This window comes from Antennarius striatus, chromosome 13 (genome assembly GCF_040054535.1).
Source record: "Antennarius striatus isolate MH-2024 chromosome 13, ASM4005453v1, whole genome shotgun sequence".
Taxonomy (NCBI): Eukaryota; Metazoa; Chordata; class Actinopteri; order Lophiiformes; family Antennariidae; genus Antennarius; species Antennarius striatus.
The window spans coordinates 4,652,194-4,667,682 of record NC_090788.1 but is presented as its reverse complement, the minus strand read 5'-3'; the positions used below and the strand labels follow the sequence as shown (position 1 = coordinate 4,667,682).

General features: G+C 42.0%; 1 protein-coding gene across 8 annotated transcripts; it reads left to right on the top strand.

Moving 5' to 3' along the window:
- Positions 1-207: 207 nt before the first annotated feature.
- b3gat1b (beta-1,3-glucuronyltransferase 1 (glucuronosyltransferase P) b) lies at positions 208-15,049 on the top strand. 8 transcript variants are annotated; one of them, XM_068330650.1, is made up of 9 exons: positions 434-712; positions 6,742-7,307; positions 10,384-10,527; positions 10,861-10,872; positions 12,606-12,745; positions 13,365-13,864; positions 13,967-14,263; positions 14,518-14,623; positions 14,914-15,049. In XM_068330650.1, the coding sequence occupies exons 5-8, from the start codon at positions 12,637-12,639 to the stop codon at positions 14,602-14,604; spliced, it is 993 nt and encodes a 330-aa protein (XP_068186751.1). In that variant the 5' UTR covers positions 434-712; positions 6,742-7,307; positions 10,384-10,527; positions 10,861-10,872; positions 12,606-12,636; the 3' UTR covers positions 14,605-14,623; positions 14,914-15,049. The 8 variants fall into 8 exon arrangements, with proteins under 8 accessions (XP_068186755.1, XP_068186750.1, XP_068186751.1 ...); XM_068330651.1 differs by lacking the exon at positions 10,861-10,872; XM_068330649.1 differs by lacking the exons at positions 434-712; positions 10,384-10,527; positions 10,861-10,872 and adding an exon at positions 209-408.
- Positions 15,050-15,489: the final 440 nt, after the last annotated feature.

The window sequence follows — 15,489 nt, the reverse complement described above, 5'->3', positions numbered from 1 at the left end:
ATACACTCAGATTCTCATCAGGCAAATTAAAAAAAAAAGAAAAAAGGTTATTCATTCAGTGGGAATAAAACGGGAGGTGGTGACGGAGAAAGGCAGAGCGACGTGAGGAGAGGGAGGGAGGGTTTGGTGCCAAATCAGCTGCCCTCTCCTCTTCCTCATCTCCTTCATGAAGCGCGTTCCTTCCGTGTCCGACTGGAGGTTTTCATCCATCCAGCAGGACGCGCGCATCTCTGGAAAGACGGCGGCACCTTGGAGATGTTACCGGGGGCGCGGAGAGCTCTGGATCAGGCTTGATGACACCATTTGAGCTCCGGAGGCTGAAGAAGCTAGGAGGAGGAGGAGGAGGAGGAGGAAGAGGAGGAGGAAGAGTCTACATGCGGGGAAGCGGCTCCCACTGCTCCAGTTAAGGTCTGAAGCGTTTTTCTCTCCGGCGCGCACAGACGCATGCTTGTCCGGTGATAGAGGAGTCCTCTCCACTGAGAAGTTTCATCCGGACAGAAGTCTTTTACTCCACACGGTGTAGCATCGCGTTTACTTTAGAAGAATAGGGACTGGAATCATCATGAGAAGAAAGAATGGAAATGAAATACAGAATAATTGCAAATTTGGGATATTTTTAACTATGGAAAAACAGGAGCGCAAGAGGGTGAGATGCTCGTAAATTTCACACCGTTCTCTGGAAAACACCAAGTTGAGTAGTGAAATAAAAAAGGTACGTTTTGAGCTTTTACCTTTAAAGTGACCTTGATTAATTATTCCTTAAGGAATCAAGTAAGAAACAAATCGTTGTTTTTGTTGCTGGAGGATATTTGACTGACAAATGAGTTTAATCCCTGCAAATGAGGAAAAATGAGGATTAAGATGACACATACCGGGAATGTGGATCATCAACTCAACTGAAAGTGTCCAGAGTGATTTAGTGAACATTTTGTAGATTTTTTTAAATTTAAATTAAAAAAAACAAATAAAAACTGCTGTTTTATCTGCCTCTTTAGTTTGAAAAGTTGACTCCAGGTTTCCATTTCCTTGATATTTAAAATCCCAACAAGTGTGTTTGTGTGTAATCTGCATCCTGACAGCACCAGTATCAATAGTAAGTCAGGGCTCAAGGAAAATCATTCTGCATTTGAGTTCTATTTTCTGGCATCTCTTTATCTTCCTACTCTTCTTTTTAAGTTGGATGAAAAAAAATCTGTTCGAGTCAGATTGTTTGAGGTTGTTTGAGGCTGCTTCGGATCAGAAGGCAATCTCCTTTCAAGAGGACGGAATGCTGATGCAGATCAATACACAAAGCAGATCCTCCATCCAACGGCATCAGCCTACAAAGCAGGAAGTGAGTGCTATGAAGTTCCTGCTGATGGTGATGGTTCTGCCACTCCGCTGAATTACACCAAAAGAATAAACAGTAAACAGAAAACGGAGCCGATCCCAAACAGGAGTTGTTCATTTAAAGCCAAGAATAAAAATAGTGGTTGATCAGAAAGAAATATTATTTATTATTTATTATTTATTTATGATTAAAGATGTTTTTCCTTCAGTTTGAGACTCAGGAGTAAAGAACTGTTTGCAAATTCAACGACGCAGCAGTCCCAGAGAGTTTTGTCATATTTAAATCTGTGCTTGTGATTTAGGAACTCAACGTCCACCTGGTCACAGCCAATCAGAATCTTCCAGTGCTCTCTCTTCTCCTTTTTGATTGGCTGATTTATATTCACGTTCTATACATTAATATAAAGCGTTGGCACCTCCGACTGAAGAAAGCTGTTACTCCCCTGAGTGAACTGTGATGAAACTTTGGTTTAATAAACTAGTCATTAGTCATTAATATAAATTCTTTGAAGGTTTTCCCACCTCCCAAATCCCCCTCGACTCCACTACTCTGTCATAATAATCGCATGCAGCAGCAGACACCTTCATTATCAGTCCCTAAAAGAGAAGCGAATGCATCTTGATGCACTGGAACATGTACAGCATCATGTGATGGGAAGCCCCCTCCCTGTTTGTTCGGCACTCGGAGGGGGTGTGGGGGGGGGGGCTGGAGATGCAGATCTCTGTGGATAACAGCAGAGAGAGCAGCACCGTGTCTAAACGAGCCCCCCGACCCCGACCCACGATGATGAATTCACGGTTGTAAACTCAGGGTGCAACTTTCAAAGCCTCTCACTTCGGAGGCAAACAGCTGGGGAGTGTGTCGGCATCTTAATGTGTGTGTTGTTGTCAGTCAGGATTGTGATCTGAATGTACAGTAGGTGTGTGTCCCTCATCCAGATGCAGGACGTAGCCTCGGGCGGCGGTGTTCAATGCCCCTAAAAGCTCTTCTAACTTGAGGTTAAAACAGAAAGGAATGTGGTTAAGTTGAGAAAAAGATCTAAGAGGTTTGGTTCTGTTGTGACCTCTGACCTCTGACATCCAGCTGGCAGTCTCATTGCAATTACAGCTGGTTTATTGTCTGGTTTGTTGCTGACGGGTTTGTGGCTGCAGAGATTGTGTTACTTGTGTGTTAAAGGTGATTCCAATCAAAATGATTGAGAATGATTTTTTTTTTTCCAGTTTGATCCTTTTACCTCAAGCTAAGTTAAAAATCATCTCCGCGCTGCTTTAAACGCACTTTTTCTTGATGCACCTACCGTCTGCGCTGGTTTCCTGTGTGTTGATATCACCTTTTAAATGTAGAAACACAAACATTCTGGTGTCACTTCAAGGCAAAAGGAGAAGCCGCCTCATTACCGGCGACAACCGACCGCACGGAGAAACAGTTTCTCACTTTGATGGTGACAATAATTGGATTAAGCTAATTACACGCCCAACAGAATATCACTGTTTTGATGGCGGTGACTGTCATTCGCCACCGGCTGCTGATTTGCGTCGTATCACACGAGAATGTAGTAATTATGACACGGTCATACAATCATCTTCACATGATTATTACTTTGATTAGGCTCATGTTGAGTGGATTGATTCTGCGATAAGACCCATGAATTCTGATGAGTGTTGATTACCTCCAGGGAAACCAGTGTGTCATTATTTACTCCATCAATAAATGGAGTATTTAAAAAAGCAAGAAAGTGAGGATGTTAACTGAGCAAACAGCTTGTTTAGATTATTCTCAGACTCCCTGCATAATGAGAGTTTAATGTGTATGATATGTATAACTATTTAGAGCTCTTGTGTGCAGAGAATGACCTCACCTGTTTATTCTAACACCAACTTGAAATTGGTTTCATCTCATTATTCATTCAGTGAAAGATTTATTCCCAACATTGAATTGGAAGAATTTTTATTGTCTTATTTTATTTCCAAAGTTAATTCAAAGAGTGGGCTCTGACGCCGTGTTTTATTGTTGTGTAGAAATGACATAACATGTTATTTATTTATAACAGAGGCAGGAAAAACAGTCACTTAAAATGCATGACTGCAATAATTATATAATGAATATGAATAAACATGTTTATGTCTGTATATATTGACTAAAAACACATAAGTGTGCATATAAAGATGCCATAATGTGATCTAGGCATCATAATAAGTTTACTTAATGACACTGGCTCCACATGAAATGGAAAAATGATAATAAAAACTTCCCATTAATGTAGGTGACATAAATATAATTTTATTAAAGCCTTTATGTGCCTCCACATGGATTTAAAGTACTTTGTTTTTTTTCTCCTTGTGGTGACATGTTAAAGGTCATTTATTTAATACAACATGGATGTTGTTTATAAATGAGTATTTACAAGACATCTATAGTTTTATTTCACCCTAAAATATTCATTATAATCTATAGTTTTTATGTATCCTACCAGTTTCATTTTAATATTGATCTGAATTTAGTGAAAAATGTATTAAAGCTTAGAAATAGCTTTTTAAATTTTTTTTTGCTGTACTGTTGCTTTGATAATAACGTGTGCTGATGGAGTGTAAAACATGGCGCCGTCCTGACCTCATTAATACTTTTGGTGAAATGCCAAACTTCACACCATCTGTACTAGTAAACATCTCCTCAGTAATGCTTTGTAATTTCATACACCCACCTATCAAGTTACTCACTGTACCTGTTGCAAAATACCTCTGAAGAACATTCAGATGTCGGGTGTTACTATAGGGAATACCTAAAAAACAGAACGCTGAATTCACTCCCATTATTATCTTTAGTGTTTGGACTCAATTCTTTAGACGTGTTCTTGATGACTGTTCTAGTATTTGTGACCTTGAAAGACTTTAAATATTATCAGAAACTCCTCACCAATCAGTTAGAACTAAAGAAACCTGTTGGATGAGTTGATAATTCTCCTTCACCTTAACTTCATTATTTTGCAGAACTTATCCAGGCTTATGATGCACGGAAAGGCTTCCAAATATAGATTTCCTCCCCTTCTGGAAGAACTTCATTAGTGACAAGTAAATTCAATAATCATATTGCAGCACCCGTTCTAAATGTGCCGGTTCAGGAAAGATTGCCAGGCTCCTTCGTCGCCGCGCTCAGATTTAATCGCTGTGATCGACCTGCAGAGCAGGAAGGCCCACGTCGGTCCCCTCGTGGCTCCTCCACACCCACATTTCTTATTCTGAGTCCTCAGCCGACAGTACAGTCTTTGCTCCAGCCTGGAGTGGTTCTTTCCAGAAGGAGAAGTCGTGATTGGTCTGTTTGTTATTCTCACGTCTCAGAACTGACCTGACTGTGGGTTCAGAACTCCCTCACCGGCCGTCATGTGTTCCATGACCTCATGACCTCACTGGTCTCTCTTTTATGTGCTGCAAAGCAGCTAAATCCGGTTATTATTCACCGCAACGTAAACATGATTCACTTTATAGCCGCCATTGATTTAAGCACACAAATAAACATTTAAGCCTTTTATTATTAGATATTTACTGAATGGCAACATTTAAAAGCAGAATGGGACCATTTAACATTTCAAAAATGTCAAAATACTCCTTTAGAAAGCCTGTTTAGAGTTTGATATGATTATCCATGTTAAAAGCAGAAACACTGTAATCTAAAAGTATGAAAAGTTCCATAAAGGCCGAAACAGAAGCGAGCAGTCCACAGCTAACTAGCTCTCATCACACAACTCTCTGTCGTCACTTAAGTTCATCTGGAACTAGAACACGAGCTCAGAGGAGTTCACAGCTCTAATCAACATCCACCAATTATCAGCGAGAAGGCGTTGTAGTCCGTACACGCCACAGCCAGCTAAAGAAGCCATTCATTAGGGTGAATTTGCATTTTAATAGAACGCCTGCACGTCTTTCCGTATGTGACACCTTTGAGAGTGAATCGCCGTCTCATTAACGGCCGTCAGTGTGTGACGCTGAACGGAATCGTTCTGATCCTCAAGGAGATGAACAGTCGCAGTCAGAAGATCGAATACTTCAGTAATAATTCCCGTGTCTCATCCTGATCAGGTGCACGCAGACCCAGATAGTGTTTTTAATACGATGGAAATATTAATGACTGCTTGTTATTCCAGAAGAGACCTAGTACCCCAACACGCCTGAATTTAAAGGCAATTAAGTGAATCTGAGGTTGGGAAGGAGCAAACAGTCAGTAAGCATTAGGAGGAATAATGTTGTGGGCTGACTCATCATCTGTGGATCAAAATCTATAAAAGTTCAAAATTTCAAAAAATTATGAATTTGTTCAAGAAAATAGTATAATAATAATAATATAATAATAATATAATAATATAATAATAATAATAATAATAATGATAATAATACTAATAATGATAATGATAATGATAATGATAATGATAATAATAATAATAATAATAATAATAATAATAATAATAATAATAATAATAATAATAATAATACTAATACTAATACTAATAATAATAATAATAATAATAATAATAATAATAATAATAATAATAATGTGAACTGAAACGGTAACTCAAAGCGTGGCGACTTTAGCTCAGGGCAGCGTTGGTAAAGGTGAGAGTTCTCCTAGTTTGCAGGTTCTTTTCTGTAAATGTAGCTCCAGTGAATGGTATAAATGGTGATAATGGTGATAATGGTGATAATGGTGTAAATGCAGTAAATGTTTTTGCGAGCTCTCAGACTGAACAAGCAGGATGTCTGCACGCGTTTACACATTAATATCTAAAAATATCCACATCCATTGTGTGTTTGGTGGAGTCTTCACAGGCACAACGTGTTCAGATATGCAGACCGACAGAGGTGGCAGGAACTGGAACTGATTAACTCATCATTGATACAAGCTATTGATAGTCACATCAGCAGTCAGTATGGAATCCTAATCAGTCCAGTTTCAGACATAAGACATGAAATTCTTTGGTGCATTTAAATTTACTAAATCCCTCTTGCCTCCTCTCTGTCCGCTGAGGAATATTTCTACTCTGTTCTACAAGAACATGTTGAAAGCAGAGGACCCCATTCAGAGTGGCCTCCTTTCATGTGCCCGTCAGGAAACAAACCCACAATGAACAGACATGCTCTCGCTGTCTGGACCATGTGATCGTAGCTGGTTACGCCACAGATAAACAACGCCCACGTTGTGCATGGCTCTCTCAATTTTTCAAGTCCCGCTCATACCCAAGAAAGAATTCCATTTGTGGCGCTGTGACATTTTTCATGTGATTTATTCTATTGTCCTGAGTCCTCCGGCCATGGGTGCCCCTCCGCCCCGTCCCCTCGCCATCAGCTTTGACAATCCGGGCCTTTGTTTTTGCAATGAGAAGCAGCATTCTTCCAGAGGGATGACCTCCTCTGTCTCTACAGGGGCTGGCACCGGGAACAGGCTCCTTCCCGACGACGACTGCGTAGTACCAACTGGATGCTCTGAAGGAAATCTGCAAGTTGTCACCCCTCTGAAACAGACTCTCCTACCCCTCGGGAAGAGGGTTTGATGGACGTCTCTGTTTATCTCAGTGCAGCTAGGGTTTGCAACATCATCAACACCTTCATCATTAACTCAGTACAACAGGATTCGTCTGTGAAGCAAAAGTGGACCATCGCTCGTCTCTGTGAGTAAAGATCTGCTGCCGTTGCTTCAGTGCTGACTAGAGGCCCACTGCAGAAACAATACTTCTCTGTTTTGGCACAACAAATCCAAAACTGGGACACCTCCTGGAGGAAAGAAGCTGAGATGAAAGTTACTGAAGGCACTGATGTCAGAGGCCCTAAAATCCAGAAGCAGCTGAATTAGAATTCTGATCCAGCTGCACATCAACACATCAGACGCAGCGTTTACCTCCAACCCGGGTAAAAAAAAAAAAAAAGGACAGAATGAACACCGGAACCTCGTCCCCAGAAGGATAAGATCCGTTTCACCTGTCAGGAAAAAGGTACACTTAAACTGATTTACAGTGTATGTTTGAAATTGTTTTATTTATTGATCAATGGAAGAAAAAAAAAAAGAATATTATAAAATATAGTTATTACAATTCAAATTTTTATCTTTAGTTGAGTCATTAATACCCGCAAGGGATTCTCTTTTGGGAATGAAACATCTACTCCATTAAACAGATGGTATCATCAACATATCTCCATCAGCAAATAACACAGTTTACAATAATAGAAAAAATGAACCCCCCTCCAAAAAAACCCCCCCCCCAAAAACAAACCCCAGCAAAGTCAATAAACTAGGCATCGATTGAGAAGGCTGCTGTGACACCATCGCATTAAGTTAGGGTCAAACCAAAAGCATAGCAGGAACACGCAATGCATACGTGAATAATATTGACAATAACGTGTATTTATTTCCCATCATGTACTGTTAATTTTGCACCACTATGGCGTCTTTACGATTTTTCTTTCTGAACAAGAACCCTCTCCGCTTCTTTGATCTCAGTTGAGAGGTGCATTTTCGATGAGACAGTCTCCTTTCCTTTCTCCAGAAGTTGCGTATTTCACGTGTTCCTTTTCAGTGTGGATATTTCAGTAGAATTCCCAGGTGTTTAAAATCCCCTCATATTTATTACTGGGAGTTGGATTGATGAATGTTTTGGTGCTCTCATGTCACGTGGGGTCAGTGAGGATGGGTGAAGCTGCAGGAGTCGGCACCACCCCTGCCGTGTCCTCAGCCGTCCCTTCTCCATTTCCGTCTTGGTGCTCCTGATGTCTACAATGATAGAGCGTATTAGTTTGATATTTGTCTTCAGATTGTCTCTTTAAATGGTCTCTTCCCCACTAACCCAGTCTGATCCCCTGCTTCAGTGTGTGTTGGTACCTTCCTGAGCCGTGACGTCTGCTAGGCGATCAGGACATCAATGGTCGGGCTCTTGGACGTCCCCACCGTATCACAGCCTCTGAAACTCTGGTGGCAACGCCAGACGTGGCGTCGGGTCCCCCACTGGACCCCAAAGGGTTCTCTCCAAGAACCCTTTGGTTCTTGGAGAGAACACATTCACCTCAGGCGAATTGTCCGGGTTCAAATCCCCCATAGGTGTGAGTGTGCGCGTGAGTGGTTGTCTTTCTACACTGGGCTCTGCGGTGCGCTGGCATCACACCCGGAGTGTACCCTGCCTCACGCCTCCAGTCAGCTGGTATAGGTTCCAGCTCTCTGCAGAAGAAGTGGGTATAGAAAATGGATGGATGGATTTATATGATTTTACAAAACTATAGAGTTTGGGGAGCACACCGGCACACCTTGGTTCAGGATTCTCCACCCTCCTGAACAATTAGTGGTTCTACCGGTTTGATCCTGTCTAAACAATTTTTAACTTATTTTTTTGTGCCAGTGATACCACACTACACTGTACCTCTAAACTCTCTCTGTACTGGTTCACAGACGACATCTAGTTTAGTTGGGGAACATCGACTCCTGCCAGGGTGTATTACCCCAGACTTTTCGACATTTTCCCTTCCTGTCCGACTTTCTCATTATATAAAAAAAACGTATTATACTTGTTTTGAACTGGTGCCGATGGTAAGTAATCAAGCAAAATTTTACAGACCCACATGCTATGCCAGGAAAGTTATCAGGCAGAATTTAGAAATATTTCTGGATTATTGACTCTGTTGATTCCAGGTTTTGCTTTTAGGTGAACTTTTTTTGGTTAATTTTGTGGACTGCACAATTGTTGTGGAACTGGAGATGATGCTTGTGAACTATCTTAGTTCTTTATTACAGCCACGCCAAAGGAGATGGTACTTTAGCGTTGATTTCCTGACTACATTATTGCGAAGGTAACTTCATCTACTAGAAAGGAACTCGTATTATTTCAGCAATTATTTGAAACTGTGTTATCTGCTTCACTAGATACGCTGACGATGCCATCCTTTTCATAGAATATAGCTTTCATTCCCAAAAGAGAATTCCTTGTGTATTAATAACTCACCTAAAGATAAAAAGTTGACTTGTTTTATAGTTGTTATATGATTATATAATTATAGTTGTTCATCATCTAAAGGATGTCGCACCGGGATGTCGCCGCAATAATTCAGATTCTGAGACAGATTTCGAACATTTTAAAAGAAACGCCTGTTTGGATTCTAAATGTGGTTCTGACTGAGTAGTGCAGAAAACACTCATGTGGATTTCTAAGGATTTAAAAGACATATTTCTGAGATGTTTGATATCAAAAGAGACATACTTATAGTTCTCATGGTGGTGTCATACATTTTAAACAGTCAGTAAGAGGCTTCTGATCCTTTTTAAGTGCTGGGTGAGACTGCCATCATCCTCCACTTGTCCTCATCCACTCCTGGCTCTTTGATCCAGTGGAGGTCTCTCACTGCTGAGCAGCAGATTTCAATTATATTCAATTAAATATTTAACACCAGATTACTGTACAAGAACGTGAGTGTCGTCTACCATCAGGATGGGCTGACGGAAGATGATCAGGACGTCATTGTCGATAGCGGCGCTATTAACGTTTCTTTGTTTTCATCATTCATCACCTCCACAAAGGAAAGAAGTCACTATCTTGTTTTGTGGAATCCTTTGGTCTGACATCCATGTAGATTTTGTATCCATAGAGTTTCCATCATTTTAGTTGAACCACAAAATTTTTGAAAGTTCTCCTGGAATTGCTCATCCCAATCTCCTGGATTGGGATGAGCACAAAAGAGGTAATGGATTTTCCTTATATTTTTCTTTGAATATAGAAAAAAAAAACACTGAATGGATTTTGAAGGAGTGTGTGCACACTTGTTGGGGATGTGTGTGTTTCAGTTCTGGGTTTTTTGATCCTGGTTTTATTATGATGTAACCATTTTTGCCTGATATTTGTCAACGATTGACTGATTTAGTGTAAAGGTTATTATCTGTTTTCTGCTCAGTTTTTCTTTCTTGTCTGTTCTGCATTCCTTACCTACCTGCTGTGTGATTGCCTGATGATACCCACCTGCCTCTATTTGTCTCCTCTTCCTCGTGCCACCTGTTCGTCAAGGTCTCATCACTCTGTGTGTGTGTTTCAGTGCGTGTTTCTGCTCCTATTTGTCGTGATGAATGCGGATCTCAGCTCTACAAAGACGTTGCAGTGTGCACCCTTGAACGCGTTTCTGGGTTCACTCAGTAGTTGGCGCCGTCTTTCAGATGTGACCATTTTCCAACAACATCAGGTGGAATCAGGTTGAGATATCTGCTACACAATGCTGTTAAATCTGATAACATTTGGTTGTTTTTTTGTTCTCTGATCAAAATACACATAATTTAATATTATGATTTGCTGCAGAGGCAGAAAAATCCCCACAGAAATTTCCCCACTGTAGGACGAATGAAGGCTGATCTTATCTGAGGCTTATCTGACCTTAAAAGACAATCTCAGTTTTTATCAAAGTACTGAGTTTGCTGCAGTTTGTTTGTGCCAGGGCAGAAAACAAAATGAAGAGAACTGCCCTCCTTCATCTCATCTTATCTTCGGCTGTCTCTCCTCGTGACCCACCGTTGTTCAGGTCAAGTTGAAGGTTAGATTTGTGTCATCATGTCTTCTCTTCTTTGTTGTAAATGATAATTGCTTTAGAGACACATTGGGCTCTGCTTTGGGGGTGCGCCCTGCTCTTGGGGTACCACTGCCTGAAGGGATGAGCTGACTGCCAGCCTATCAGCCTAGCCTCTTGTTTTTAATACGTAATGTGATGGACAACAAAGTAAGTGCACCTTTTGTTCCCTAACAATGTAAAAATAATCACCCCGTCTGTATCAACGAATCAGTGACAAGCTGTTCAAACTTGACCCTGTTAAACACCCTGATGCAGGAATAACCTCACAGAACCTTTGATCCCTTTTAATCAAGGAATAATTCTGTCTAAAGACTTATGATCAACCAGCACATGATTTGTCTCATGAAGGGAAGGGGAACAAAAGCACACACATTGTTTGGAGCTGGTGTTATCGAGATCACAGCTGGTGTTCGTTGAAGGGAATAGAAGACCCGATGCTGGTCGTTCCCCACTATGTCATCACATAGCTGACATAAACCCTACCTGTAGAATTTGTAATCATTAGTTCGATGGTTGTTTAGGAAGAAGAATATCTCACTGTAATAAACCACATGGTTTTTGAATTGTGTGGTTTAGTTTGTCATGAAATTAATAGACAACAATACATTTCTGGTTAAATAAAAGAGGTGAAATCAACAGAAATCAAACTCAAAGGACAAAGTCGACTCCAGCAGAGCCTTTAAACAGACTGATCAGAACAATTAAATAGAAAAAGGTGACATAAAACATAAAGACCTCGAATTGTACAAAAGAATCACCACACAGTTGTCAGTCTTTATAGATGAAAGCATATAATCATTCTTAGAACCAAATATTTACTTTATTTAAGATGTTCCCGGATATATGAAAGTTATTTAAATGTATAGCTGCAGATTAGCAGCACAGCGAACCTGTCAAACATATTCCGCCCTCGTTGTTATTTCTGCACAGGATTAATCTGGACTGTTTTACTAAATGATGAGTGACACCCACGTGTTGACGTTAAGCATAGGCAGGTTTGTATTATTGACTTGTTGTTTTTTTATAATCTATTTAACATTTAAGGTGGTGTCCAAACACCTGTGACAGGTGAATAAGAGGAGCCATCCTTGGTTACGGGTTTCGCTCCAGAGCCAAAGCCGTCTATATATGACGTACTGTCAATTCTGATATCGACTTTTTAGCTGTTTCAGAGCTCTTTGAGCCATTAGCTCATATGTTCTGTTTTCTTTCATATTGCCTTTCCAAACACAATTCCAGGTTTGAGATTTGTGTCTCACATCTAGTGTATTTTGATTCTTTGGGATTGGGAATTGAATTAACATAAATGATGGGTCATCGGATTAAGAAACTGTCAACTGTCCTGAGGTTGAAGATAGCATGCTAAATACAACCACCGCCGTTTAATTTAGAAGTGATCGCTTTCAAGGAGGCGATGAAACACACTTTAAATGCATATTTTTTTGGCAATAAAAGTCATTTTAAACATAATTCTATAATCAAATACTTACACAGTTGCAATCAGCTCTCTTAATCCGCTCTAAACCATCTTCATTATTCAATAAGTGACATGTAAAATCTGGAAAATACCATTTCTAAAAGTCACTTCAGGTGACATGGGCTGAACTCTGGAGACGGATGACTGACAGGCCTCCACCCTCCGCTTCACGGCATCCTGTGTGTGTGTGTGTGTGTGTTCTGTGTTGTGTGCCTCACAGGTAGTGGCATGACTCAGGACCGACCCTGGAGATGCCGAAGAGACGAGACATTGTTGCCATAGTGTTGATCGTGTTGCCGTGGACACTGCTCATCACCGTTTGGCACCAGAGCACCATCACTCTGCTCGCGCCTCGAAAAGGCAAGAGTAAAAATAACCTTATTGTTGTTTGGTTTGATGAGATGAAGGAACAGTTTGCCCCGTGGTGAAGTCTTACTTAAATTATCTCTGGTGTTATTGGAATTCTGGGGTGAAATTCTTCACTCCACAAGACGTATGTGGTGCTTTGCAGCGAGACAGTCGAGCTGCATTCAGAGACCACAGACTGCCGCCAAAGGCTGAGCACAAAAAAATGTTCTTAGCCAGCAAAGATTTCAAATTTTACATCCAAGAATATGAAATTATCTTCTTTAAAATTGTAATTATTAATTTGTTCATCTCTATTTGTGAACTGGAACCAACTTTTCATGACGTTTGCTGTATAGATGGGTAATTTCACTTCTTTTAAGCCATTTTTTTTCTCCACAAATACGGTGTTTATTTCTCCTGTTTTCTTTCAAAGTGTGTCTTAAACCTTGGAGTTACATTCCCATTTATACAAAACATCTGAATCTTGATTCTTCCAACCTTTAAACAGGATGTTAATAATCCTTTCAGATCAGTTTGAGATTTACATGATTTTGTAGACATGGATTGTTCTGTAATGGATGCAAAGAGTTATTGAATCCACGCGGTCTCACTCCACTCGTTCCACCTCTAGATGACAAACAAGAAGGTGGCTTAAATTTTGCCCTGAAGGAGTCGTGCTCGCTTCACAATCGGGACATCATCGAAGTGGTTCGCACCGAGTACGTGTACAGCCGTCCGCCGCCCTGGTCCGACCTCCTGCCCACCATCCACGTCATCACCCCCACCTACAGCCGGCCGGTGCAGAAAGCAGAGCTGACGCGTCTCTCCAACACCTTCCTGCACGTTCCCAACCTGCACTGGATCCTGGTGGAGGACTCCCAGAGGAGGACGGCTCTGGTCAGCCGTCTCCTCCAGGACACAGGACTCAACTACACCCACCTCAACGTGGAGACGCCCAGGAACTACAAGATCCGTCCAGACGCTAAGGACCCCAGGATACCGCGGGGTACCATACAGAGGAACCTGGCCCTGCGGTTGCTCCGCGAGACCTTCACTGTGAACAACAGCCAGCCGGGGGTCGTCTTCTTTGCAGATGATGACAACACCTACAGCCTGGAGCTGTTTGAGGAGGTACTGCAAAGCAAAAACCCCCACCTGACAGATTCGATTTGGGATTTGTGTCTTCAGTTTTAGTTAAATCTGTTTTGTGGATGATCTCTTTTCCACCTCCAGATGCGTTCCACCAAGAAGGTGTCCGTTTGGCCCGTGGCCTTTGTGGGCGGCTTGCGGTACGAATCACCTAAAGTCAACAACTTAGGCAAAGTGTACGGCTGGAAGACGGTGTTTGACCCACACCGGCCCTTCGCCATCGACATGGCGGGGTTTGCAGTGAACCTGCACCTCATCCTGTCCAAACCTCAGGCTTATTTCAAGTTACGAGGGGTGAAGGGAGGCTATCAGGAGAGCAGTTTGCTCAAGGAGCTGGTTGACCTGAATGACTTGGAGCCCAAAGCTGCTAATTGCACTAAGGTAAGAAAACGAAGCTATATGCGTGTTCAATTTCACACGCTTACATCTGTAAACATCGTTAAAAGTATGAAAGAGCGGTCGTCCTTCAGCCGCATATCTGTTTCCAGCTAATTAAAAGTGTGCAACGTTCTGCCTTTAACTTTGTATAGCATGTGTGGTTCCTGTATCGTAAAATGCAAATAAGAATTTGTGTTTAAAGGTTCCATCAAACTGAATATTTCTGCTCATCGCCATCCCTTCCCCGCTGCCTGCAGGTATTAGTGTGGCACACACGGACGGAGAAGCCCGTGCTGGTGAACGAGGGCAAGAAAGGATTTACAGACTCTAATGTGGAGATATGACACTTTTCATCTGACACAGGTAATAACTACAGATTTACACATGCAAAATGAATGTGCACCCCCCCCCCACACACACACACACACAGTGATTATTTGGGGGACGGACCAAAAGCTCTGTGCAGCAGGAAAGCAACGTCTGACCTTTTTTAAAACATGTTTAAATGATTGTTTCCATGCAGAACAAGAGTTTGTGTGGGTTCTTTCCAGGTTTTCTGCCACCCCCACCTCCAAAAACATGCAATTTAGACTCTGATCGGTTGTACTTTGTTTGAACCTGCATCCCTTCACCTTGTGCTGTTGTCGTTCCAGGGAGGGATTCTGTCTGAGCTCGAACCACGCGGCTCGCAGCGCCGTGAAGCCAAAGCCATGGTCACAAACACAACCACAGCGTGGCGGCTGCAGCTTAGAGGTGGAGGCACACACACACACCTGTCCAGCCTTGGGATGGGGTGGGGGGGGGGGCGATGTAGGCCGTGCGTGGGAATCGACCCGTTGCATCAAAGCACGACTGCACAACAAAAAAGCTTGTTCCGCTCGGAGCACACGCTGATGCTGGAAGCTGCCGGGAGTCGCCAAAAAGAAGCTCGCCCGCCTGAAACTGCAGGAAGAGATGGCACGGCTAGCGATAAAGAGCCCTCTGAGCGCAGACAACACCAGCCAACCATCCAATTAGCATTAAATCGGAGCCCTTTGTTCTGATGGGAGCTGGCTGTCTGGCACAGGGCTGCACCGAGGAATAAAAGGGATCCTTGTCTGAAGTGAGTCGGCGCTGACTGACGGACAGCACTGAGGGGATCTGAGCCCTCCCCGTTCGTACTGTACAAAAGTGAGCTATTTAGATAGCATCCTGACTAATTAGGAGTCCCGCTCCTCCTCAGAAGGCAT